The sequence below is a fragment of the Impatiens glandulifera genome, chromosome 9, assembly GCF_907164915.1.
Source record: "Impatiens glandulifera chromosome 9, dImpGla2.1, whole genome shotgun sequence".
Lineage (NCBI taxonomy): Eukaryota > Viridiplantae > Streptophyta > Magnoliopsida > Ericales > Balsaminaceae > Impatiens > Impatiens glandulifera.
In genome coordinates, this window is record NC_061870.1 from 30,853,429 (window position 1) to 30,877,871 (window position 24,443).

Below are 24,443 nucleotides of genomic sequence, written 5' to 3' on the forward strand. Positions count from 1 at the left end.
AAAAAATTGAATGAGTAAAATTTATATTAAACATTTACAATAATATATCAAACAGTTAAAAATATTATATTAAACTGTGAAAATATATATGAATATTTCATTAATAGTTTGATGAATTAAAAAAGAACTGACAAAAAAATAAAAAGAAGAAGAATTTGTCCTGCTCTAATACTATAACACAGCAATTGAAAAAAAAGTTGATGATTAAAATAATTAATCAAAACAATTAAAATAATAAAAAAAAAGTAAGAATAATTCTATAACTTAAACTATTTTAGCCTATTATATGCATTTTCCACTGCATGTATACAGATTCATGAAAGATATGTAAATATATTTTATACTTTTTTTTAATGAAAAGTTAAAAATTAATGTTTATCAAGTGAAAATAATTTAAACTAAACTAAAATAAAATCGTGTCATTATAAATAAGAAATTGGATCTGTATGGGCTCAGACTCCAGTTCGGGGCGGTTCAATTCGGTCTGATATCCATATTTTTCCATGCCTCATCCAAAGTAGTCAATTTTGAAGAAGAAAAAATAAGCAAAATAAAAATTATATATATAAGTGTATATGAGTATATCTCAATTTTTATTCTAGAATTTGTTAGCCTTCACTTATCAATCTAGATAATAAAATGTTATATTTATTAAATTGAAATATCATTTTTAATAAATAGTAATAGTTTGTTGTGATATAAGACTCCCACGGTAAGATTGATAAAAATTTATTCAAATAAAATTAAATTTGATATATAATGACTTCATGTTATGGTATACTATTAAGTAAAATATTATTTTTAATTTTTATTTTTATTATATTTGTTAGAAAAAAAATGAAGAATATATTATATTGAATGATATATTAAATTACATATTTTATTTTATGTATAATTTATGATATATTCTTAATTTTATTGATAATATTATATATGATAACAATGTTAAATATCAATATGTTTTCTCATTTTATTTAAAAAATTCAAAGACACATCATTATACATATCATTTATCATCATTATCACAAGATTCTCTTCTCTTCTCATTATAATATTAATATATTTAAAACAACAAGCATGCAAATAAAGTTTGAAAAAGATTAAAGCTACATTATAATTAATTGTCGGTACAATCTTTGAGGATGATTCGGAAGGCATGTTGGATGCAAGAGTTGAAGAGGGGTGGATCTATGTAGTCTTTCTCTGTTCTAAACACCACATTTAGTTTTCCCATGTAACTCATCATTGTTATCACCAAGCTCTACAAACATTTAATTAATTAATTAATTAGTAAAAGATTAATTTGATGTTAATTAATTACCTGTGGAATGCCAGTAACAGTGTAGAACAAGCCTTTGATTGGGTGGTTAGCCAGAACCATCTTCTCCACTGGTCCTATAACATTAGAAACCGCCATGCTAGAGTTCTTCATGGCACTGTATATATACTTCGATGTCACCTGCAACCAATATTAATACATTTGCATTTAATATTAAAATCCAATTTATATAGATTTTTATACCTCTGAGCCTCTAAACTTGCGCATTGTTTGAAGGAGCTTGGCAGTGAGAAAACCAGCTGCAGAATTTCTCTTCTTCTTGATCATCCGATGAGCCTCCATTATAAAATGTAAAGGATTATTAATGGTCATGAATCCATCTTCTTCTTCTTCTTTTCCATCCATCATCTTTGGAATAGCTATATGGAAGAACCCAAATCTATTTCCCCATGCCATTTCAGCATTAGGCTTCAACATTTCCTCAACAGATTTATACCCGACTCCAATGGCACGGGAATTGAACACCACCAATGCATTCGCTCCCGCCGAACCCCCCATGGCCCCATTTTTTTCTTTCATGTATAGACGAATTCCGCAAAAGATTACCCCCACAATCACGTCGTTTATTGTCTTGATTAAACAGTATATATATTATTAATTAGTAATAAATCAAATCAAATTAAATTAATCAATTACTCACTCACCACTCCCAAACTTGTCTTAATATGTTTAAGCTGATCAAGTGAGAATCTGACTGTTGTTATATTCATGGGACAAAGCTCCACCATTTCTTTCCCAGATCTTATTGGGTTCTGATCATCTTCTAAGATGCTACTCCTCAACACACTCCAACCAAAATCTTTCAATGTATCCATAAAAAAAGCAGGTATGCGCTTGAAGAAAGCGATGTTCTTGGCCATTTTCAGGGTCGACGACGATTGACGGGAAGGGAATGTGAGAGGAAGAGAAGGGTCGTCGGCTCTTTGCATAGTGGAGAGAAGAGCTCCGACTAATGAATAGCCATCACCAAGGCAATGGTGGAGCTTGAATATTAAGTGCCAACATGCTTTGCTAGTAGGGTACTTGAAGATATGCATTTCCCACAAGGGTTGATCCTGTGGGAATCCATCCATGGACATCTTTGCCAAGTATTCTTCCAAACATTTGTTGTAAAATTCGATCGGTTCATCTTCCGGATAGCTAGCGGTTTTCAGGTGATTTTCCACGTTAACAGGAACCCGTTTCCATTTTTTTCCCCTGTTATCGCTTTCCACCTGCCATTCAATATAAAACAATATTATTGATTGATCAAAATTGTTAAAGAGAGAGAGAGAGAAGTGATGGGTCAGACCATGATAGAGGAGAAGCGGGGATTGATGGGTAAGAAGGAGTGACTGAGAAGATGGATGGCCGGAAAGTGGTGGTGGTCGTAGGGGAGTTCCATCTCCATAACAGCTATGATGGCCACTGATAATGCTGAGCTGTTGTAGTATTCTGCATTTGGACTTGCTGGCATTGATGATGCTCCTGATTCCTCCACCTCCTCTTCATCATGATCATCATTTCTCATATTTCTTTATTTCTAGTTTCTCTCCTTTTGAAATCAATCAGCAGCCATACATATATAAATGTATATAGCTATGTAGGGTTGGTTAGGTTATTTAAGGTGGTGATAGTAGTTGGGATTTCCAAGTATCTTTTGGTAGCAGCGTTGAATGCATGCCATCATATAAAGTTAATTAACTGCTTCTCCTTCACTTTCACACAAACACATAACCAAATAAATCAAATTTCTTTTCTTTTTCATGAAATAGAAAAAACCTGTATCTGATTTAAGTCATCTGCCTCCTCATGATGCCAAGAAAGTGTAAATAGTAGTCTTGCTAAAATTGGTTCATAAGAGACTTATAAATGAATGGTTTTATTTTTAGTAAACGTACTATCTTACTATAATAATGAGAAGAAGAAAATATGAAAATAAACAATTATATAAAGAGAACATACAAAATGTTAGTGCTAGACTCAAATAGGGATGGCAATATAATTTTACTATCCGACCCCAATAGGTATCTCTTTATATAAGGAGTGAAGTGTGGATAAGAACAAAATAAATGATGTATTAAAAATAATATTTGTCATGATGGGTATTTAAAAGGTAACATTAATTCTTAATAAATAAAAATAATAATTTTATTATTAATTTAAACGGGCATCGGGTTTAGTTTCGCACACTCCCCATTCCCGACCTCGAACCCGATCGGGTATTTTTTTCTCTCCATATGCCCAATCCCGAATTCAATCGGGTAATTTTTTCCCTCTACATACCCGACCCCGAACCCGATCGGGTATTTTTTCCCTCCACATGCCTGACCCCAAACCCATACCCAATTTAAAATATTCGAACCCGACTATACGGGCACTCATTGACATCCTATGCTCAATTTTAATTAATTGTCTCTTTAAATTTGGTTTAAAAACTACTTTTTATACTTAATAATTTTATTTAAAATAATAAAATATTTTGAAAATATTATTTTATTTTGAAATTTAAAAAGATTAATAATTTTAATTTATAAATATAATATTTTTATAATTATTAAAATTAATAATAATTTGAAATAAAATATTTATATAAATTTTTTAGTTTAAATTTTTTATAAAATAAATTTTTAATATATATCTATATATAAGATATTTATTTAGAATAATTATTAAAATATTTATTAAATAAATACGTAACTAAACTATTAAATAATAATTAAAAAAAAAAATTTATTTAATATTATGAACTTATTCTAATAAAGAATTATATATATATATATATATATATATATATATATATATATATATATATATATATGATAACAATAATGTATTATAAATAGAATTATAAATATTAATTTTATTAAAAACAAATAAAAATTATTAATCATAATAAAAAAATAAAATTTTTATTAAAATAAGAATTTGTTTTAAATAATAATATATTATAAGTAAATGATATATAAAAAAAAATTATTAATGTTTTTAAATATTTAAAAATATTTTATTCTAAAATATTATTAGTTAAGTGTTTTTTCTTAATCTAAATAAAATATTATATATATATATATTAATTTTTTAAATAAATTATTTATTTAAAATATTTTATTTTAATTATCATTGATTTTAATATTTATATATATATATATTAAAATTATTAATATTTTAAAAATAAAATGATAAATTTATAATATTTTATGATTTAAAATAAAATTATTAGTAAAATATAAATATGTTATTAAAACAATTTTTATTTTATTTTTGTAATGAAAGATGAATTAGTGAGTAGTTTGAGTCTAGGTTTTTGTTAATTCGAAAACCGAACCGAATTCGAATAAATTCTAATTAAACCGAATTCGAATTTTATATTCGGTTTGAACTTCGAATTCAAACCGAATTCAATTTTCTTTTATTTTAAACTCAAAATAAAATGTACAAACCAAGAATTGAACCCGGGGTCTATACAATACAATGGTAGGGTATTATTCTACCACTAGACCACTAATATTTTTGTTTCATTTTTTTCTTTTATTATAAATCTTAATTCAAAATATTTTTGTTTGATTATTTTGAACTTATTCTTAAGTTAAGTTTGGAAGAATAAATAATAAAAAATGAATTCGGTTTTCGGTTTGATTTTCGAGTTGAAACCCAAACTCGAAAACCAATTCGAAAACCGTATTTGAATTCGAATTGGTTTGAAATTCAATTCGAAAACCGAAAACCGAAAATGAAATTCGAATTTGGTTTATTCAAATTCGATGAATTCGAATTCGGTCAGATATTCGGTTCAGATCAAATATTGAACATCCCTAATTGAGTCCACTTATTTCTGACGGAGTAAACTGTTTGTATTTTTATTTATTTGTTCATATATTAAAAATGATAAAAATAATTCAATGAGACAAGCCCGAATAATTCACATCGTAAACGGAAGGTGGGTGTCAGTATAAATGACATATCACCCTCCTTCTCTCTTTCTCATTGTTTCCAAAGAGAAACCTCTGGCTTAAATCCCCAACTTTTGTGGATGACCAATGTTTCGTCTCTACACCTACCGATTCAATCTCCTCAACACCTGTGCTACTTCCGTCTTTGGCCCTACATTATATCGTCGTCTCGTCATCTTCCGCAAGATCCCATTACCAACGAACGGTTTCCCAAAATAACTTTGTTTGATGTTCACTTTCCCAAACTAACCTAGTTTGTTCATTCATTCCCAAACTAACCTAGTTTACTATTTAAATTCAGTTTTATTTATTTATTTATTTATTTTATATTTAAAATTTATTATATATAAAGTTTATATTTTGATATATATTTTAAATTATTATTTATATAAACTAAATTATTTATATTTTGATATATATTTTAAATTATTATTTTGATAAATTAGATTATTTATATTTTGATATATAATTTAAATATAATTATTTTTTATAAATTTGATTATTTGTATTTTAATATATATATTCAATTATTATTTATATAGTGTAATAAATATTAAATAATTCTAATAAATAATTGTTGGATACTAATAAATTTAAAATATTTTAACCATAACAATATAATAATTAAATATTCGCGTTTTTAAATTTATCAATTATTTATTTAATATAATAAAAAGATTACCATATTTCTAAGATTAAAATATTAATTTAAAATGTTATTATATTTAATAAATAATTGATAAATTTAAAAACATTTTTATGAATATATAATTATTATATTATTATAATTAAAATATTTTAAATTTATTAGTATTTATCAATTATTTATTAGAATGTTAAAGGGAATATTTATTATATATATAAATAATAATTAAAATGTAAATATATATATATATATTAAAATATAAATAATAAAATTTATAAAAAATAATCAAATTTAAATTATATATCAAAATATAAATAATTAAATTTATAAAAATAATAATTTAAAATATATATCAAAATATAAATAATTTAATTTATAAAATTAATAATTTAAATTATATATCAAAATATAAATAATTTAGTTTTATATATAATGAATTTTAAATATAAAAATAATAAATAAATAAAAAAACTGAATTTGAATAATAGACTAGGTTAGTTTGAGAATGAATGAACAAACTTTGGGAAAATGAACGCCAAACAAGGTTAGTTTGGGAAACTATCCATTACCAACAACCAACGATTGGGTTTCGCTCATAGAGAAAAACCACAAATGCAATTTCTCTTTACCTCGATTTATCCCGCGCCCTCTCCATACCAGAGGCTTTGACTTTTTCCTTCGCGCTTAAAGCCTGTAGAAGCTACCCATATTCATCTTTTAAGGTTCAGATTCGAACTTGATTTCTTATTGCAGACAACTTTGCTTGATGTATATCAATATATATTAAAAGAGGGATCTTAATTCCGCACGTAAGGTGTTCGATGAAATGCGTGTGAAGAATATTGTATGTTGGAATTCATTAATTTCTGGGAAATCAACTTGAAGTTCTGAATCTCTTTAAGAGAATGGGATTAATGAATATGAAAGCTAATAATTTAAAAATAATTTTAAAAGAGATATGAAGTCGGGTTTAAGCAAGATGGTTTTTCAAATAACATTTTTATGTTAATTTCCCAAATTAACATATTTTTTTATATTTAAAATTCATTATATATAAATTAAATTATTTATAATTTGATATATATTTTAAATTATTATTTATATAAATTAAATTATTTATATTTTGATATATATTTTAAATTATTATTTTTATAAATTTGATTATTTATATTGGGAAATTTGATAATATAACCCTTAAAAGAAGGGTATTTTGATTTTTAACCTTACTAATAAAGTTTTTGTTTTTTAACCTTTTTTTTAAATTTTTTCCAATTTTATCCTTAATAACCTTTTTACTTTTTTTTTTCTTTTTTCTTTTTTTTTCTTCCTTTTCCTTTCCCCTTCTCCTTCCCGTTTTCCCTTTACTCCCCGTCTCTTCCTCTTCCTGGCGACACGGCGACACCGTCCCTCTCTCTTCCCCGGCGACACAGCCCCGCGCCACCGTTCCTCTCTCTTCCTCGGCGACACAGCCCCACGCTCAACCCCTCTCTTTCCTTTGCTCAACCCTTCTCTCACTATGACCGCATTCTTCGAAACATGGTACTTTTTGCGTTTTCTAGTTGATAGTTTGTTAAAGTGAAAGTTCTTGATATACTTTGGTTGTTCCTCTAATTCTTGCTTTTCATAAGTTATTAAGTAGTATTTAGTTAGAGTTAAAATGCTTAGTTTAGGGTTTGGGCTTTGGGCGTGGCTCTTGGGCGTGGGTCGTGGCCCTTGGGCGTGGGGCGTGGCCCTTGGGCGTGGGGCGTGACCCTTGGGCGTGGGTCGTGGCCCTTGGGCGTGGGGCGTGGCCCTTGGGCGTGGGGCGTGGCCCTTGGGCGTGGGTCGTGGCCCTTGGGCGTGGGGCGTGGCCCTTGGGCGTGGGGCGTGGCCCTTGGGCGTGGGGCGTGGCCCTTGGGCGTGGGGAGTGGCCCTTGGGCGTGGGGCGTGGCCCTTGGGCGTGGGGCGTGGCCCTTGGGCGTGGGGCGTGACCCTTGGGCGTGGGGCGTGACCCTTGGGCGTGGAGGCCCTTGGGCCTTACTTCCCTACCCTGTTTCTGTTTTCATTATCTTCCTTCACTACTAGCTAGATACCAGTACTAATATCTGATTTGGTCTGTAAAAATAGGGAAATACCCAGAAAGTTATCGAGAAAGATGTCACATTTTTCTTCTGTAAAGACTCTCCTCCTCCCTGGTTCGATGGCAGGTATCCACATTTACTCTTTAATCTCTATTAATCTTGATCATAATACTGTTTGATATTCTCAATAATAAAAAAACTTGTATTTATTCTTCTACACATACTGCATCACTAAATTCCTTGTCATTTTTTGTTCTCGTAGTATTTCAGGAGATTTTGGATTCGACCCACTTGGATTAGGTAAGCGTGCATTTGTTTGATAGATTGAAGAAAACCAATCATATGTTAAATGGATGGTTTGATCTCAGGATCTGATTCGGAACTGCTGAAATAGTTTGCACAAGCTGAGCTAACACACAGCAGATGGGCAATGCTTGCTGTGTCTGGAATTCTGATTCTAGAATGGCTAGAAAGTCTGGGGTTTATTGAGAAGTTCTCTTGGTACGATGCAGGAGCACAAGAATACTTCGCAGATTCCACAACTCTGTTTGTGGTGCAATTGGGGCTAATGGGTTGGGTTGAAGGACGGAGATGGGCAGACATAATAAAACCAGGGTGCGTGGATATAGAACCGAGTTTTCCACATAAGAATCTTTCAGCTCATATTGTTGATCCAGGACACTACAATGTCTTCTCGGTACTGCAACTTTCATGCTTCGATCATATTCTTAATTTTCCAGATTGAAACATCAAATTTTGTACTAATTTTGAAAACATTTGGTTTGCAGGCTTTCACATCGCACTAGTGCTTGCTCTGCAGTAAGGAAGGAGCGCCAAGAATTTACATGCCAACGATGCTGTGTTTCTTCTTGTCTTCTTGATTTTGTCCATTTGCAAATATAAATATTATTTGAAAATGACCATTCGGATTATTTGTTGGTCAAATCTCGATGTGCTCTTAATGAAAAGATACGAAATTCATGCTATATTTCTATAAGTTTAAACATGGTGAAAGTTAAGCTTAAACATGGTGAAAGTGAAAACCATGATCCAACTTCAGAATTGAGCTCAAATAACATGCCTGAAATTCCTACCTAAGTCAAGTGAATTAGATGCAACTGCATAGAAACTTGACATGAGTTAGGTTACTCAAAAAAAGGATTTCTATTTGACAGAATTCAAACCACTAAATCAAAGATGAGACAAAATTATAATAAATAAAAAGATACTATGTATTATGTAACCCCTGAACTAAGGCATTGCTTGATGTTTTAATGATACTTTTCTATGAATATCTTGTTTTATATAAAAAAAAATATGAAAATTAATCCAACTAAAAAATCAAAAAGTAATAAGTAATGACAAAATATATACTTCCCCTTGAAGTAAGAATCATTTTGTAGATTGTATGATATGTATATACATTATACAATATACATAGGTCCAACTTTAACAATAAATGGCTATATATGACAGGTCGTCCTCATGTTTTTCATGCCTAAACCCGAGCAAATAAATAAATGATTAATTATAGGAGGGAGATCTCTAAAACGACAAGTACAAAATATCACACAACATTGAATCTACATAAAGAATTAACAAAATCTGAATGACTGACAGTAATTATAGCATAATAGATTATTAGTGTAGAGAGAAAGGTGGATTTAATTTGATCATCCTTCCTATCGTTTCACACGCATATCTTTCACACATGAAATGATATGGGGTTTTCCATTTTCAGAATATATATAAAGGTGTGGAATCTGCGAAGTATTCTTGTGCTCCTGCATCGTACCAAGAGAACTTCTCAATAAACCCCAGACTTTCTAGCCATTCTAGAATCAGAATTCCAGACACAGCAAGCATTGCCCATCTGCTGTGTGTTAGCTCAGCTTGTGCAAACCATTTCAGCAGTTCCGAATCAGATCCTGAGATCAAACCATCCATTTAACATATGATTGGTTTTCTTCAATCTATCAAACAAATGCACGCTTACCTAATCCAAGTGGGTCGAATCCAAAATCTCCTGAAATACTACGAGAACAAAAAATGACAAGGAATTTAGTGATGCAGTATATGTAGAAGAATAAATACAAGTTTTTTTATTATTGAGAATATCAAACAGTATTATGATCAAGATTAATAGAGATTAAAGAGTAAATGTGGATACCTGTCATCGAACCAGGGAGGAGGAGAGTCTTTACAGAAGAAAAATGTGACATCTTTCTCGATAACTTTCTGGGTATTTCCCTATTTTTACAGACCAAATCAGATATTAGTACTGGTATCTAGCTAGTAGTGAAGGAAGATAATGAAAACAGAAACAGGGTAGGGAAGTAAGGCCCAAGGGCCTCCACGCCCAAGGGTCACGCCCCACGCCCAAGGGCCACGCCCCACGCCCAAGGGCCACGCCCCACGCCCAAGGGCCACGCCCCACGCCCAAGGGTCACGCCCCACGCCCAAGGGCCACGCCCCACGCCCAAGGGCCACGCCCCACGCCCAAGGGCCACTCCCCACGCCCAAGGGCCACGCCCCACGCCCAAGGGCCACGCCCCACGCCCAAGGGCCACGCCCCACGCCCAAGGGCCACGACCCACGCCCAAGGGCCACGCCCCACGCCCAAGGGCCACGCCCCACGCCCAAGGGCCACGACCCACGCCCAAGGGTCACGCCCCACGCCCAAGGGCCACGCCCCACGCCCAAGGGCCACGACCCACGCCCAAGAGCCACGCCCAAAGCCCAAACCCTAAACTAAGCATTTTAACTCTAACTAAATACTACTTAATAACTTATGAAAAGCAAGAATTAGAGGAACAACCAAAGTATATCAAGAACTTTCACTTTAACAAACTATCAACTAGAAAACGCAAAAAGTACCATGTTTCGAAGAATGCGGTCATAGTGAGAGAAGGGTTGAGCAAAGGAAAGAGAGGGGTTGAGCGTGGGGCTGTGTCGCCGAGGAAGAGAGAGGGACGGTGGCGCGGGGCTGTGTCGCCGGGGAAGAGAGAGGGACGGTGTCGCCGTGTCGCCAGGAAGAGGAAGAGACGGGGAGTAAAAGGAAAACGGGAAGGAGAAGGGGAAAGGAAAAGGAAGAAAAAAAAAGAAAAAAGAAAAAAAAAAGTAAAAAGGTTATTAAGGGTAAAATTGGAAAAAATTTAAAAAAAAGGTTAAAAAACAAAAACTTTATTAGTAAGGTTAAAAATCAAAATACCCTTCTTTTAAGGGTTATATTATCAAATTTCCCTTTATATTTTGATATATAATTTAAATTATTATTTATATAAATTATATTATTTATATTTTGATATATATTTTAAATTATTATTTTTATAAATTTAATTATTTATATTTTGATATATAATTTAAATTTGGTTATTTTTTTATAAATTTGATTATTTATATTTTAATATATATATATATAGATTTAAATTAATATTTATATAGAGTAATAAGTATTCTCTTTAACATTCTAATAAATAATTGATAAATATTAATAAATTTAAAATATTTTAATTATAATAATTAAATATTTATAAAAATGTTTTTTAATTATCAATTATTTATTAAATATAATAACATTTTTAATTAAATATAATAACAAGATTATCATATTTTTAGGGTTAAAATATGGTAATCTTGTTATTATATTTAATAAATAATTGATAAATTTAAAAGATTTTTATGAATATTTAATTATTATAGTGTTATGATTAAAATATTTTAAATTTATTAGTATTTATCAATTATTTACTAGAATTATTTAATAATTATTACACTATATAAATAATAATTGAAATATATATATATATTAAAATATAAATAATTAAATTTATAAAAAATAATTAAATTTAAATTATATATCAAAATATAAATAATCAAATTTTTATAAAAATAATAATTTAAAATATATATCAAAATATAAATAATTTAATTTATATAAATAATAATTTAAAATATATATCAAATTCTAAATAATTTAGTTTATATATAATAAATTTTAAATGTAAAAAAAACTTAGTTTTAATAATAAACTAGGTTAGTTTGAGAATGAATGAACAAGTTAGTTTAGTTTTGGAAAGTAAACGCCAAACAAAGTTATTATTAGAAACTCATCGTTTAAGCGTGAGGTCTAGAAATATGAAAACAATGAGAAATGAGAAGAGAGAAGAAGAATGGGTAATATGTGATTTAGACGGACACTCACTTCTCAGTTTACTTACGATATGATTTTTTTTTAAAATAAATTAAACAACGTCGTTTTAAAAATGGGACACCATCTGAGATACTAAAGTGGGACAGCAGATCCGAGCTCGCTCCAATGGAACATGACATTCAAATAACAGTATTATTAATAATACGTATAAGACGATTACGATTACGATTACGATAATTTTACGATTTCACTGAAACTATAATGCAATCTCAAAATAGAATTAAATACGGTAAAAATCAATCTAATATAAAATGACAATAAAACAATAAACTTATTGAACTTTTTTTATATTCCATTAGATCGGAATTGATAATAATAATAATAATAATAATAATAATAATAATAATAATAATAATAATAATAATAATAATAACATCACCTCCCTGTCATTTGTTTTTATTTTTAATTAAACTAATTCCCAAAGAATCAATCGTATAATTTAAAGAAATCTCTATCAAACATTCAATACAACCATACAAATTATTATATTTACCAAAAGGTTGGGGGAAGAGGTGAATGTGTGAGTTACTAATTAATTTCTTTATAGATAAAACAATGAGAAATTAATTAAAAATTTATATATGAGCCGGTAGTGGTACGGCTCTCTATTGGCTTAATAAGGAAGATCTTTATATATAACCAATGAGAAAGGATTGAAAAAGGGAATTTGAGGGAGGGAATGATGTGGCGCAATTTGATTAGTTAAAAAAAATAATAAAATTTTTCTCTTTTTTCTCTTCTCACACTTTATTCATTTTCCAATCAGTGATTTAGTGTCACATCATTCACTCTCAATTCTCTTTCTAAAATTTCCTCCTCTATCACTCCTCATAACCAATACATCTAAGCTTTTATACTAAGACCATCCTTATCCATGACCCAAAAATGAGTCATGATGCTGGTTATAGTTGATCTTGTCAATTTATCATAATCAAATGTTTGGTCATTCCATGACCAAAACCAAAATCATGTCATTAGGTCTTGATTTTTGTCAAGTTATGACAAAAATTACAACCAAAGTCATCCAATCAAATGCTGTCATTTGTCAGCATCTGATTGATTGTCCAGATTTTCTTTATCTCTTATTTTTAAAATTCGATTTTAATATTATTTATAATTTTAAATATATATATATATATATATATATATATCAAAATTCATAATTTTTCGAGATCTATAAATAGAGACAACTCTTGCTATAGTTCGGAGCACAAAAAAAATTACAATTTTCTCCATTTTTACTAATTATCCTTTTTTATTTACTAATATTTTTTAATTCATGATCAAAATTTTGTTGGTCATGGATAAGCAAAATGACCAAAATCTTGGTCATAAAGCTTTTTTCATGATCATGATTATGATCATGACAAAAAAAATGGGTTATGGATAAGAATACTCTAAGAAGACACAAGACAAGATCACCAATACAAATTAGAATAAAATAATAAAAAAACCATGTAACCTCAAATACATTTAAATAAAACATTCGACCAAACAAAAACAAAAATATCAGCCCAAATTTCATTAATAAAGAATGGAACTAAACAATGACTTTTGAACTTTATGAAAAATTTGGTGTGTTAGTGACATTACCAAATTTTGAATAAGTTAAATTTTTTTTTGTTGAGATTAAAATATATAATAATTATATGTATAAATTTAAAAGGAATGATACCGGAGGAAATGAGAGATGAAAAATAATAAAAGATGTAAGGAGAAAAAAGAAAAAAATTATTATGTTTTAAATTTATTTTGTCTGGTTCCCTCTTCAAAATTCTACCTTATCAAATTTAATTTTTTTATATATATATATATATATATAATAATGATATAATAATAGGGTAAAATAGTGAAGCAAAAGTTAAATAATTTTTATAATAAAAAATGACAGATTTATATAATTTAAAATATGAAATGACGTGGTGAAATTTGATTGGTTGAAAATATAAAAAAAAATTCTCTAAACTCACATTTTTTTTTTCTTATTTTTTTCCAGCTAATGACCTAATATAATGACATTCTCCACAATTTCATCCTCCTTGTCACTCCTCTTTTATAAAATAAATGTATTAAATTTAAAAATATATTATAAAAAAAGTAAATACTTTCTTTAACCCTATATAGTTATTTATAAACATTCATCAATAATTAATATTATGAAAATAAATAATAAAATCACAAAATTAATAGGACAGATTGTAACTAAAAAAATATTATTTAAAACTATATATCAAATATGTAATTGTATATATATTGTTATTACTAAAAACTAACATATATCCTTATGTTTGTATGAGTAATAATATAAAAAATTGTGAAAAAAATATTACTGTAAAAATGTTTATAGGCAGGTCAACCTATAATTCGATTCAAGTATCTGTTTACTCTTACATATATCCAAATTAATTATAGCTTTCGACCCGACAATCCGAACACTTTAAAAATTAAGCATCATTATCTATCTATATATATATATATTAGTTAGTTAAAAAGTTAAACTTATATTGTTAAATTATCGCACGTTCATCAAATTTGGTGTTAAATTTAAAATATAAAGTGTTATTAGCTTAGTTGGTTAAAGAGTTGTACTTATTTTTTAAGGTTGAAAGTTCGAACTATACCAATAACATCTTTAATTTTATTTTTAACCATTTTAAGTTTATGGGCGTATATATCTAAATTAACCACATTTTCGACCCTTTATTTTTTACCGTTTTAAGTTTATGGACGGGTTAACCCACAATTCTACCTAAGTATCAATTTACTCCCACATATATATCTAAATTAATCACATCTCTCAATCCGGTCATCCGAACACTTTAAAAATTAAGTATTATTTTATATATATATATAGATGGATAGATATAAGATTATTTTAACTATTTGTAAAATAAAAGTTGCATTATATTTTGAGTATTTAAATACATAGATAATTTTTGAAATTCATAATAGTTGGAAACCTTTTCTTGATCTACATATAATCATTTATATTAATGTTGATTATAATAAAGTTAAAATATGATTTGTAAAAGAAATAAGCTAAGAGAATGGTAACTTGTAAGTTGTAACCAAACGAGGGATAATATATATGTGTGTTGTATTTGCGTTGTTAAATACAGCGAGCGAGTTCGCGATCTTCTCCTCATTGCGTTTACTTGGATCTCCTTTTGTTCCTTCTTCATCGCAAGAACAGATCGATAGAGAGAATCAGCTCTCGATCGATTTCATTCTCTATTCAGTAAGAGGATATAGAAAGAAGAGTAGCGTCAATGTCAGTACAGAAACGTCATTCTTCTTCCTCCGAGGAACTCCATGACGAGGACTCCTCTCGTCCGCAGCAGAGCATTCGCGAGAAATCTCAACGAGACAGAGGAACTGAGGAAAAAGAACTGAAAGATGAGGTGTCGTCGTCAGAAGGAGAAGGTAAGTTGCCGTCTGTTGTATCTCCTCGAGCTTTGCTTGCATATGTGTTTTGACTCCCGTTTGACAATCGATTGTTTTTCCCGCTCTGTAAATTTCTAGATTCCGACGGTAACCGCTCATCCGACGACGATCTAACAAGACTATCTGAGTATATACACCTACTCTATCTCTATATCTTCATCTGTTTACTATCTATGTGTCCATCATATCATATATGTCCGTTTGCATGTGTTTGCGGTTGATTTCCTTCATCTTTCTGTAAGTTCAATCAGTACTACTCACTTTGATCGTGTCATCTCCTACTACTTCCAAACTTGTGTATGTGATGGTTTGATTGGTTTATTTTAACTGATCGCTTCGTTTCAGATAATTATTTCTCAGCTTGATGATTGATTCATTACAGATGAACAAGTTGCATGTTGTCATCTTAGAGTACTGCTTTCGAATTACTTCAAATTCAGACTTGAAATCACGCTAGGATGATTCATGGGAGTAATTAGGGGATGATTTATGAGAATGTTTAGTCATACGCAGTTCAATAGATGGTAACTGTAATATGAGCTTTGCCATATATACAAATAGCGTCCATACTAAGTGTTGAACAAGTGACCACTTTTTTTTACATTGTTTTAATCTAGACTCATTTAGCTTTAGCCTTGATATCTTATTCACTTTCAAGGACGAGGAATCAAAGTTAATCTCAACTGATTGATAATTATTTCATTAATATCAATGACCATTGTTAAACCAGCAAAAACTGTTTCTGGTTGAAAGCTTTAACCATACTACTGCAATGACGACAAGGACTTTCAGGCAACAATTGAATGCATTGGGAAACATTTCATGAAGACATTAGTCTGAATCACCATCTTTCTATATTTTTCATATCACGCATGGGGGGTCTTCCTTTTTCTTGTTTTTCCCCCTGAATCCCCTTTCTTCTTGATGAAATCAACTGATTGAAGCTATAACTTCGTTTACTTATCTTATAGGCCTGTGTTTTTGACATCATTTTTGCAGATGGATTCCTGCTGACCTTCTTGCACTTCGTAGCTATGTTCAATGTCCAATATGTCTAGGTACTACTATCATATGCTACTATTTTATCAGCTTATTCTTTAAGGTGTGATGTACAACTGGGTTTCTGTGCTTTGGGCCGCAGCAATAGTAAATCATTTTGGAAGCAATAATTAGACTATGATTGGAACTGAGGCTAACTAGACAATTAATGTTCCTGAAAATTTTGGTTCCTTAAACTAATCTAGAACTGAACAAGGTGGATCCAACCTTCTGTTTGTTTCTTCAGTTTTTCTAATCATTTCTAAGACCCTATGTTGGTGGTGTAAGTACTGGTAGAAAGATCACATTAACTTTGTTTGTTGGCCTTTTGTTCTGTGTTAAATAACTTAAGTAATTAGACGTTCACATCGAAATTTGATTATGTTACTCTGTATAACATGAGTCTTTGTTTTTATTAATGAGTATATTTGATGAAATTGATAAGTATATATTAAACACCCAATTTATGTACATGGTCAAGTTAAAGCTAGACAGGGATTTCTTCTATTATGATAATCTGTACATTATAATAATGTTGAAAGACTTGATTTTACATGAACAGGTATTATTAAGAAAACACGAACTGTGATGGAATGCCTACACAGATTTTGCAGGGAGTGCATCGATAAGTCAATGCGTATGGGGTATAAACGTCTGATCATTATTTTACATTTTTAATGGAAATAGTGCTATTATCAGACAAAATTTACCACTTTTTTTAAAAAAATATTAGTGCTATTCACACAAGAGTTCTAAATGACCTTTATTTGCAGTAACAATGAGTGTCCTGCTTGCCGCACACATTGTGCAAGTCGACGTTCTTTGAGAGACGATCCAAGATTTGATGCAATGATTGCGGTTTTATATCATGATATTAAGAAGTATGAGGAAGAGGTGTGTGTGGGTATATCATGAAACTGGATTTGATATTTTGTTGAGTCTACATTAGCTTTATTTATGTATACATTGAATATATTTTCTTTCAGGAATTGGCTTTTCATGATGAAGAGAAGACTCGCAATAAACAGGTATGTAAACATGGGATGCTCGACCAGTGCTGAGCTCATTTTTTGAATTTTTAATTGCTTGCTGTTTTCCCTTCTTTTTGTAGACTCATTATTCATAGTTTTTTTTTTCCGAAAAAATCTTTTCATTCATCCACAATCAACACGAAATTTGTGACATAAATCATCATTAAAGTAAAAGCTAATTGCTTAAAAATGTCCACTGAAGTGCCCTGATCAAGGTTCTCAAATGGACTGACTGAGGTCAACTTCAAGCTGAATTTCCTTGGCAAAAAATGTTTTGCAATCTCGGAAATAACTTTCTTTTGTTTGTTGATAAGATCTTCATCATCAGTCCCGCAAAAGGAAAGAATTTATGGACTTATTATTGCTCTAATGTTGTTGTTGAACAGATTCAAGAGTCAATTGCTCAAACTTTCCAGCGACAAGCAGAAGCACTTGCGGCTAAACGCAACAAACCTGGTAAAGATGTTACCACAATCGCTCCAAGGTTGCAACACAATTATCGCCATTCTTACTCGAGAAGAAGACGAAATAGGCATGGTACAGAGCACGAAGGATCTGATGAAAATGAGGAAGAAAATAACCATGATGGGAACAAGAACTCATCATCAGCTGATGAGCGGGGAAGAGAAACTAAACGAAGAAGATGCAAGAGAAGGATTGGTGCTCAGCCTCTGAATTCTGATAGTGGATGCATTGACAATGACATGGAAGTAGGCAGAGAAAGCAAAGGAGTTTCTTCCCCTCCTTTCCTAAGTAGCGAAATACTTGGTTGTTGGGGTGCAGCTGGTGCTCGAAGCAGAAGTATCCGTACTTCCCGCTTAACAAAGCTGAAAGGATATCTCGAAAATTCTAAACAAAATGGTGATAAGGTATGTATAATGGGGTGGTTGGTTTCATTTTTGTAGATAAAGTAAATGTGTGTATGTAAATAAATATACATTTTTTACATTTTCTGCAGTTGAATGTTCATATTATTCTTATTTCATTGGACACAAAACAAATGCCATGTCTGAAGCAACCATATCTGTATTGTCCACCCAGCTTTTTGGTTGAACACCTTAATGATGTAAGCCTGTCTATTTAGTCTTGTCTGAAAACACGCAAAAAGGGTCATGCCTAATGTGTTATCTTCTTTATGTAACAGTATGTTGCACGAGATACAAAATTGCAAGCTGAAGATGTTGAAATCCTCCTGGTGAAGAAGTCCATCAGTAAGGAGGATAGTCTCGATCTTTCAATGTCGATTGAAAACATTTCTGCAACATCGGAGTTGCTTGATTTATGTGAAGTTGGACTGCAGCCTTTACAAGGAAAAGAAACGATAGGAGAATTGAGAATCAAGACTAGCTCAGATATTATGAGTCATCTGGTGAGTATTCATTACAAAATTTTGCCTAAATTAAGAATCTTTTTTACTTAAGAATGTGTATGTGTATTTATTTATTTCAGGTTCTGGTGTATAGGAAGAAGCAATGTTAGGGTTAAGAGATATAATCTAGCCTTGTCACTTGTGTGGTGGGTGGCTAAGAAGTGGGATTCTATATATTATGGCTTGTGTATTATGATTCATACAGATGAATTGGTATTGATATTAGAAGGATAATTTCAATTATGTTTTTGTTTAATTATTTAAAATAAGGATTTGGATTTAGTATTTGAATTCTTATGGAATTAAAATAAATATATATTTTTTAGTTTTAATTTGACTAAAATTATGTTAGAAAAGAGACTGAGAAAATCAAAATATTTCAGAATTATAATTCTATGAATTTTTTATAACAGCAATTTAGACACATGTTTGAGCAGTTATGGTGCATTTCAGACATTAAAGAACATTTTTTGTCCATTTTTTTTTATTTTTAATAAAGAGTTAATTTTTATTATTCAAATAAAAAATTATATTGAATATTAATTTGTAAACAACATAAAATAACTAAATTAAAAATTTGATATTAAATAGAATGACAAATTTATAAAAAGTAAAATTATAACGAAAGAATTTAACAATTTTAAAATTTATTGAAGGTGACTCGAAATTTTGAGTTTCACAATTTATCTTTGTCAATGGGCGGTAAGCAATGCCGAAACAAATTTTAACATGTGAGAACCGACCATTTAAATATATATTGACAAAATAATGAAAAATTGTAAAATCAATTGAGAATACTTATAAGAGCACTCCCAAATAAAATATCAGCTTTAAGAATTCTTTATTTACCAAAAAAAAATAAAAAATAACTCAAGATATGACAACTTCGTCTCATTTATTACTAAGAATGAGATAAGAATGAGATGTACACAAACTCGATAAAGCATCACCTAGACATTTGGCAGATATGAGCAATAAACGACCCATCAAAGCTGAGAGAAATATTTAAATTATAAAAATTCGGGACAAAAATACAAATTCGATTAAATAAGATGTCGAACCAAACAAAATACAATATCACTTAAAATTTAAATAGTAAAAAAAAAAATCAAACAACATTAATTTTGATCTTTGTTTAGAGAGAAGGAATGAATGTCTATTGTCCACTAGAAAATCCATATGTGAACTCTATCTCACATATTTCAACCGTAGTGGATTCTTAATTTCTCATAAATAATAAGCACGCCATAAAAGGGGAAATTTGATGGAATAACCCTCATAAGAGGGTTATTACCACTTTTAGCATGTCATTTATAATTTTATCATTTTTGACCTTTTGCCAAGGCAAAAGGTCAGTTTTACCCTTTATTAAAAAAAAAAAAAATTTGATTTTCATTCTCCCCGTCGTTTCCCTTTCCCCAGTTCTCCTTTCACTCCCTCTCTCTCGTTTCCAACTTCCCGAAGATGACTGATCAACCCCGAAGACGACGACGACGACGAAAATACCCCGAAACATCGACGACGTCCTCTCCCTCGAACCCTCCCTCGAACCCCGACGAGCTCCGACGACAAACAAGAGCCCCCGACGAGAATCTCAACTCCAGAACGTCGAAGGTGAGTTTATCTTCCCCGTTTCTATCCGTTTCTATCTGTTTCTATCATAGTTCTCCGTTTTATATCCATGCATGCTATAATGGAGGAATGGTTTAGGGTATTGTTTAGGTTTAGGTATGTGTTTAGGTTTAGGTAGTGTTTATTGTTTAGGTTTATTGTTTAGGTTTAGTTTTGGGTTTAAAATGCTTCTGTCGAAGGCTGTTGCAGGGTTTTGGGTTTATTGTCGATGGCGACGATGCATTTTCGCAGACGACGGTGCATCTGTCGCAGACGACGGTGCATCTGTCGCAGACGACGGTGCATCTGTCGCAGACGACGGTGCATCTGTCGCAGACGACGATGCATCTGTCGCAGGCAGAATATACTATTGCAGAATATTTGTTGTAGGGTTTTGGGTTTATTGTTGATGAAGAGGCTGTTGATGGTTTGGAGATCAACAAAGAAGCCGAGCAGAATGAAAACAAAGATGAAGAGGCTGCAGCAGTTGTTGATAAGAATGCTGAGTTGGGAAAGAAAGAATTGGCCACGAAGAAGAAGATGAAGGTGGTTTTGGCCAAAAATAGGTTGCAGCAGTTGGGCAAGAAAAGGAAGATGAATGAAGAGACTGACATGAGAAAGATGAATGATGAAGAGGCTGACATGGGAAAGAAGAATGATGAAGAGGCTGACTTGGGAAAGAAGAATGATGAAGAGGCTGAGTTGGGAAAGAAGAATGATGATGTATTGGTATTGACTCCAACAAGATTTCAGGGACAAAGTTTTCGGAGAAAGAAGAGGTCCACACAATTGGGGAACTATACAGATCCTAATGGAAAATCCTTTAAACTCATTGATCCAGTAACTGTAAATCCTCTTTTAGATTATGATAGTGAACTGTTTGATGATTTGAAACAATGGCTGAAGCTGGAGGATGAAGACAAGATAATAATATAAAATAATTAAAATAAATTAATTTAAATATCTTACAAATGTAAATATTAAGTGAAGTTTGCTTCACTTCTATCAGCGCTGTAAATATTGAGCGAAGCAATCTTCACCTGGTAGTGCTTGTTTCACTCATTTGAGTGCTGTAAATCCTCAGGTGAAGCTTGCTTCACCTGGTATTGCTTGTTTTTTTTTTTTTGCTGACTTACATGAAGGTATAATGCTCTTACATTAACATATAAATGTTTTTACATAAATGTGTTAATGATTTTACATGAACATTTATATATATTTAATATATAATTATAGAAAATATAAAATAATTTAAATAATTTTTTTAAAATATCTTATAAATAAATTTAAAAATATTTTGTTTTACAAATTTATTTAAATATATTACAAAATTTTTTTAACATGTTGTTATATATATATTTAATATATAATAATATAAAATAATTAAAATAAATTAATTTAAATATCTTACAAATGTAAATATTAAGTGAAGTTTGTTTCACTTCTATCAGCGCTGTAAATATTGAGCGAAGCAATCTTCACCTGGTAATGCTTGTTTCACTCATTTGAGTGCTGTAAATCCTCAGGTGAAGCTTGCTTCACCTGGTAGTGCTTGTTTTTTTTTTTTTGCTGACTTACATGAAGGTATAAATGCTCTTACATTAACATATAAATGTTTTTACATAAATGTGTTAATGATTTTACATGAACATTTATATATATTTAATATATAATTATAGAAAATATAAAATAATTTAAATAATTTTTTTAAAATATCTTACAAATAAATTTAAAAATATTTTGTTTTACAAATTTATTTAAATATATTACAAAAAAATTTTAACATGTTGTTATATATATATTTAATATATAATAATATAAAATAATTAAAATAAATTAATTTAAATATCTTACAAATCTAAATATTAAGTGAAGTTTGCTTCACTTCTATCAGCGCTGTAAATATTGAGCGAAGCAATCTTCACCTGGTAGTGCTTGTTTCACTCATTTGAGTGCTGTAAATCCTCAGGTGAAGCTTGCTTCACCTGGTAGTGCTTGTTTTTTTTTTTTTTTTTGCTGACTTACATGAAGGTATAAATGCTCTTACATTAACATATAAATGTTTTTACATAAATGTGTTAATGATTTTACATGAACATTTATATATATTTAATATATAATTATAGAAAATATAAAATAATTTAAATAATTTTTTTAAAATATCTTACAAATAAATTTAAAAATATTTTGTTTTACAAATTTATTTAAATATATTACAAAAATTTTTTAACATGTTGTTATATATATATATTTAATATATAATAATATAAAATAATTAAAATAAATTAATTTAAATATCTTACAAATCTAAATATTAAGTGAAGTTTGCTTCACTTCTATCAGCGCTGTAAATATTGAGCGAAGCAATCTTCACCTGGTAGTGCTTGTTTCACTCATTTGAGTGCTGTAAATCCTCAGGTGAAGCTTTCTTCACCTGGTAGTGCTTGTTTTTTTTTTGCTGACTTACATGAAGGTATAAATGCTCTTACATTAACATATAAATGTTTTTACATAAATGTGTTAATGATTTTACATGAACATTTATATATATTTAATATATAATTATAGAAAATATATATAAATGTTCATGTAAAATCATTAACACATTTATGTAAAAACATTTATATGTTAATGTAAGAGCATTTATACCTTCATGTAAGTCAGCAAAAAAAAAAAACAAGCACTACCAGGTGAAGCAAGCTTCACCTGAGGATTTACAGCACTCAAATGAGTGAAACAAGCACTACCAGGTGAAGATTGCTTCGCTCAATATTTACAGCGCTGATAGAAGTGAAGCAAACTTCACTTAATATTTACATTTGTAAGATATATAAATTAATTTATTTTAATTATTTTATATTATTATCTTGTCTTCATCCTCCAGCTTCAGCCATTGTTTCAAATCGTCAAACAGTTCACTATCATAATCTAAAAGAGGATTTACAGTTACTGGATCAATGAGTTTAAAGGATTTTCCATTAGGATCTGTATAGTTCCCCAATTGTGTGGACCTCTTCTTTCTCCGAAAACTCTGTCCCTGAAATCTTGTTGGAGTCAATACCAATACATCATCATTCTTCTTTCCCAACTCAGCCTCTTCATCATTCTTCTTTCCCAAGTCAGCCTCTTCATCATTCTTCTTTCCCATGTCAGCCTCTTCATCATTCATCTTTCCCATGTCAGCCTCTTCATTCATCTTCCTTTTTTTGCCCAACTGCTGCAACCTATTTTTGGCCAAAACCACCTTCCTCTTCTTCTTCGTGGCCAATTCTTTCTTTCCCAACTCAGCATTCTTATCAACAACTGCTGCAGCCTCTTCATCTTTGTTTTCATTCTGCTCGGCTTCTTTGTTGATCTCCAAACCATCAACAGCCTCTTCATCAACAATAAACCCAAAACCCTACAACAGATATTCTGCAATAGTATATTCTGTCTGCGACAGATGCATCGTCGTCTGCGACAGATGCACCGTCGTCTGCGACAGATGCACCGTCGTCTGCGACAGATGCACCGTCGTCTGCGACAGATGCACCGTCGTCTGCGACAGATGCACCGTCGTCTGCGACAGATGCACCGTCGTCTGCGACAGATGCACCGTCGTCTGCGACAGATGCACCGTCGTCTGCGACAGATGCACTGTCGCCTGCGAAAATGCATCGTCGCCATCGACAATAAACCCAAAACCCTGCAACAGCCTTCGACAGAAGCATTTTAAACCCAAAACTAAACCTAAACAATAAACCTAAACAATAAACACTAC

General features: G+C 30.7%; 4 protein-coding genes across 4 annotated transcripts; 2 read left to right on the forward strand and 2 right to left on the reverse strand.

Annotated features, from left to right (window-relative positions):
• Positions 1-1,117: 1,117 nt before the first annotated feature.
• Positions 1,118-2,848, reverse strand: LOC124916221 (wax ester synthase/diacylglycerol acyltransferase 11-like). Its single transcript, XM_047456952.1, has 5 exons — positions 2,631-2,848; positions 1,984-2,553; positions 1,523-1,909; positions 1,322-1,459; positions 1,118-1,261 (listed from the first exon to the last, which is right to left on the reverse strand). The coding sequence occupies exons 1-5, from the start codon at positions 2,793-2,795 to the stop codon at positions 1,118-1,120; spliced, it is 1,404 nt and encodes a 467-aa protein (XP_047312908.1). The 5' UTR covers positions 2,796-2,848.
• A 3,895-nt stretch (positions 2,849-6,743) lies between these two features.
• On the forward strand, positions 6,744-8,722 carry LOC124916222 (photosystem I chlorophyll a/b-binding protein 6, chloroplastic-like). The gene is made up of 4 exons (XM_047456953.1): positions 6,744-6,761; positions 8,024-8,103; positions 8,240-8,291; positions 8,372-8,722. The coding sequence occupies exons 1-4, from the start codon at positions 6,744-6,746 to the stop codon at positions 8,720-8,722; spliced, it is 501 nt and encodes a 166-aa protein (XP_047312909.1).
• Positions 8,723-9,714: 992 nt separating this feature from the next.
• Positions 9,715-15,372, reverse strand: LOC124916223 (photosystem I chlorophyll a/b-binding protein 6, chloroplastic-like). Its single transcript, XM_047456954.1, has 4 exons — positions 15,346-15,372; positions 10,148-10,227; positions 9,974-10,011; positions 9,715-9,905 (listed from the first exon to the last, which is right to left on the reverse strand). Exons 1-4 carry the CDS (start codon positions 15,370-15,372, stop codon positions 9,715-9,717), a joined length of 336 nt encoding a protein of 111 aa, XP_047312910.1.
• On the forward strand, positions 15,344-21,619 carry LOC124916225 (putative E3 ubiquitin-protein ligase RING1a). The gene is made up of 11 exons (XM_047456955.1): positions 15,344-15,613; positions 15,713-15,761; positions 16,634-16,692; positions 17,235-17,316; positions 17,446-17,566; positions 17,659-17,700; positions 18,090-18,572; positions 18,662-18,769; positions 18,848-19,072; positions 21,140-21,349; positions 21,437-21,619. The coding sequence occupies exons 1-11, from the start codon at positions 15,460-15,462 to the stop codon at positions 21,617-21,619; spliced, it is 1,716 nt and encodes a 571-aa protein (XP_047312911.1). The 5' UTR covers positions 15,344-15,459.
• Positions 21,620-24,443: the final 2,824 nt, after the last annotated feature.

Coding starts and splice junctions, on each gene's coding strand:
- LOC124916221 (XM_047456952.1), bottom strand. CDS start 2,795: ATGCCAGCAAGTCCAAATGCAGAATACTACAACAGCTCAGCATTATCA. Junction 2,554..2,630: donor CCCGCTTCTCCTCTATCATG/GTCTGACCCATC, acceptor ATTGAATGGCAG/GTGGAAAGCGATAACAGGGG. Junction 1,460..1,522: donor GCAAGTTTAGAGGCTCAGAG/GTATAAAAATCT, acceptor TATTGGTTGCAG/GTGACATCGAAGTATATATA.
- LOC124916225 (XM_047456955.1), top strand. CDS start 15,460: ATGTCAGTACAGAAACGTCATTCTTCTTCCTCCGAGGAACTCCATGAC. Junction 15,762..16,633: donor GATCTAACAAGACTATCTGA/GTATATACACCT, acceptor TCATTTTTGCAG/ATGGATTCCTGCTGACCTTC. Junction 17,567..17,658: donor TTAAGAAGTATGAGGAAGAG/GTGTGTGTGGGT, acceptor ATTTTCTTTCAG/GAATTGGCTTTTCATGATGA.
- LOC124916222 (XM_047456953.1), top strand. Junction 8,104..8,239: donor CCTCCCTGGTTCGATGGCAG/GTATCCACATTT, acceptor TTGTTCTCGTAG/TATTTCAGGAGATTTTGGAT. Junction 8,292..8,371: donor GATTAGGTAAGCGTGCATTT/GTTTGATAGATT, acceptor CTGCTGAAATAG/TTTGCACAAGCTGAGCTAAC.
- LOC124916223 (XM_047456954.1), bottom strand. CDS start 15,372: ATGAAGAAGGAACAAAAGGAGATCCAA. Junction 10,228..15,345: donor AGGAACAAAAGGAGATCCAA/GTAAACGCAATG, acceptor CTGTAAAAATAG/GGAAATACCCAGAAAGTTAT. Junction 10,012..10,147: donor CCTCCCTGGTTCGATGACAG/GTATCCACATTT, acceptor TTGTTCTCGTAG/TATTTCAGGAGATTTTGGAT.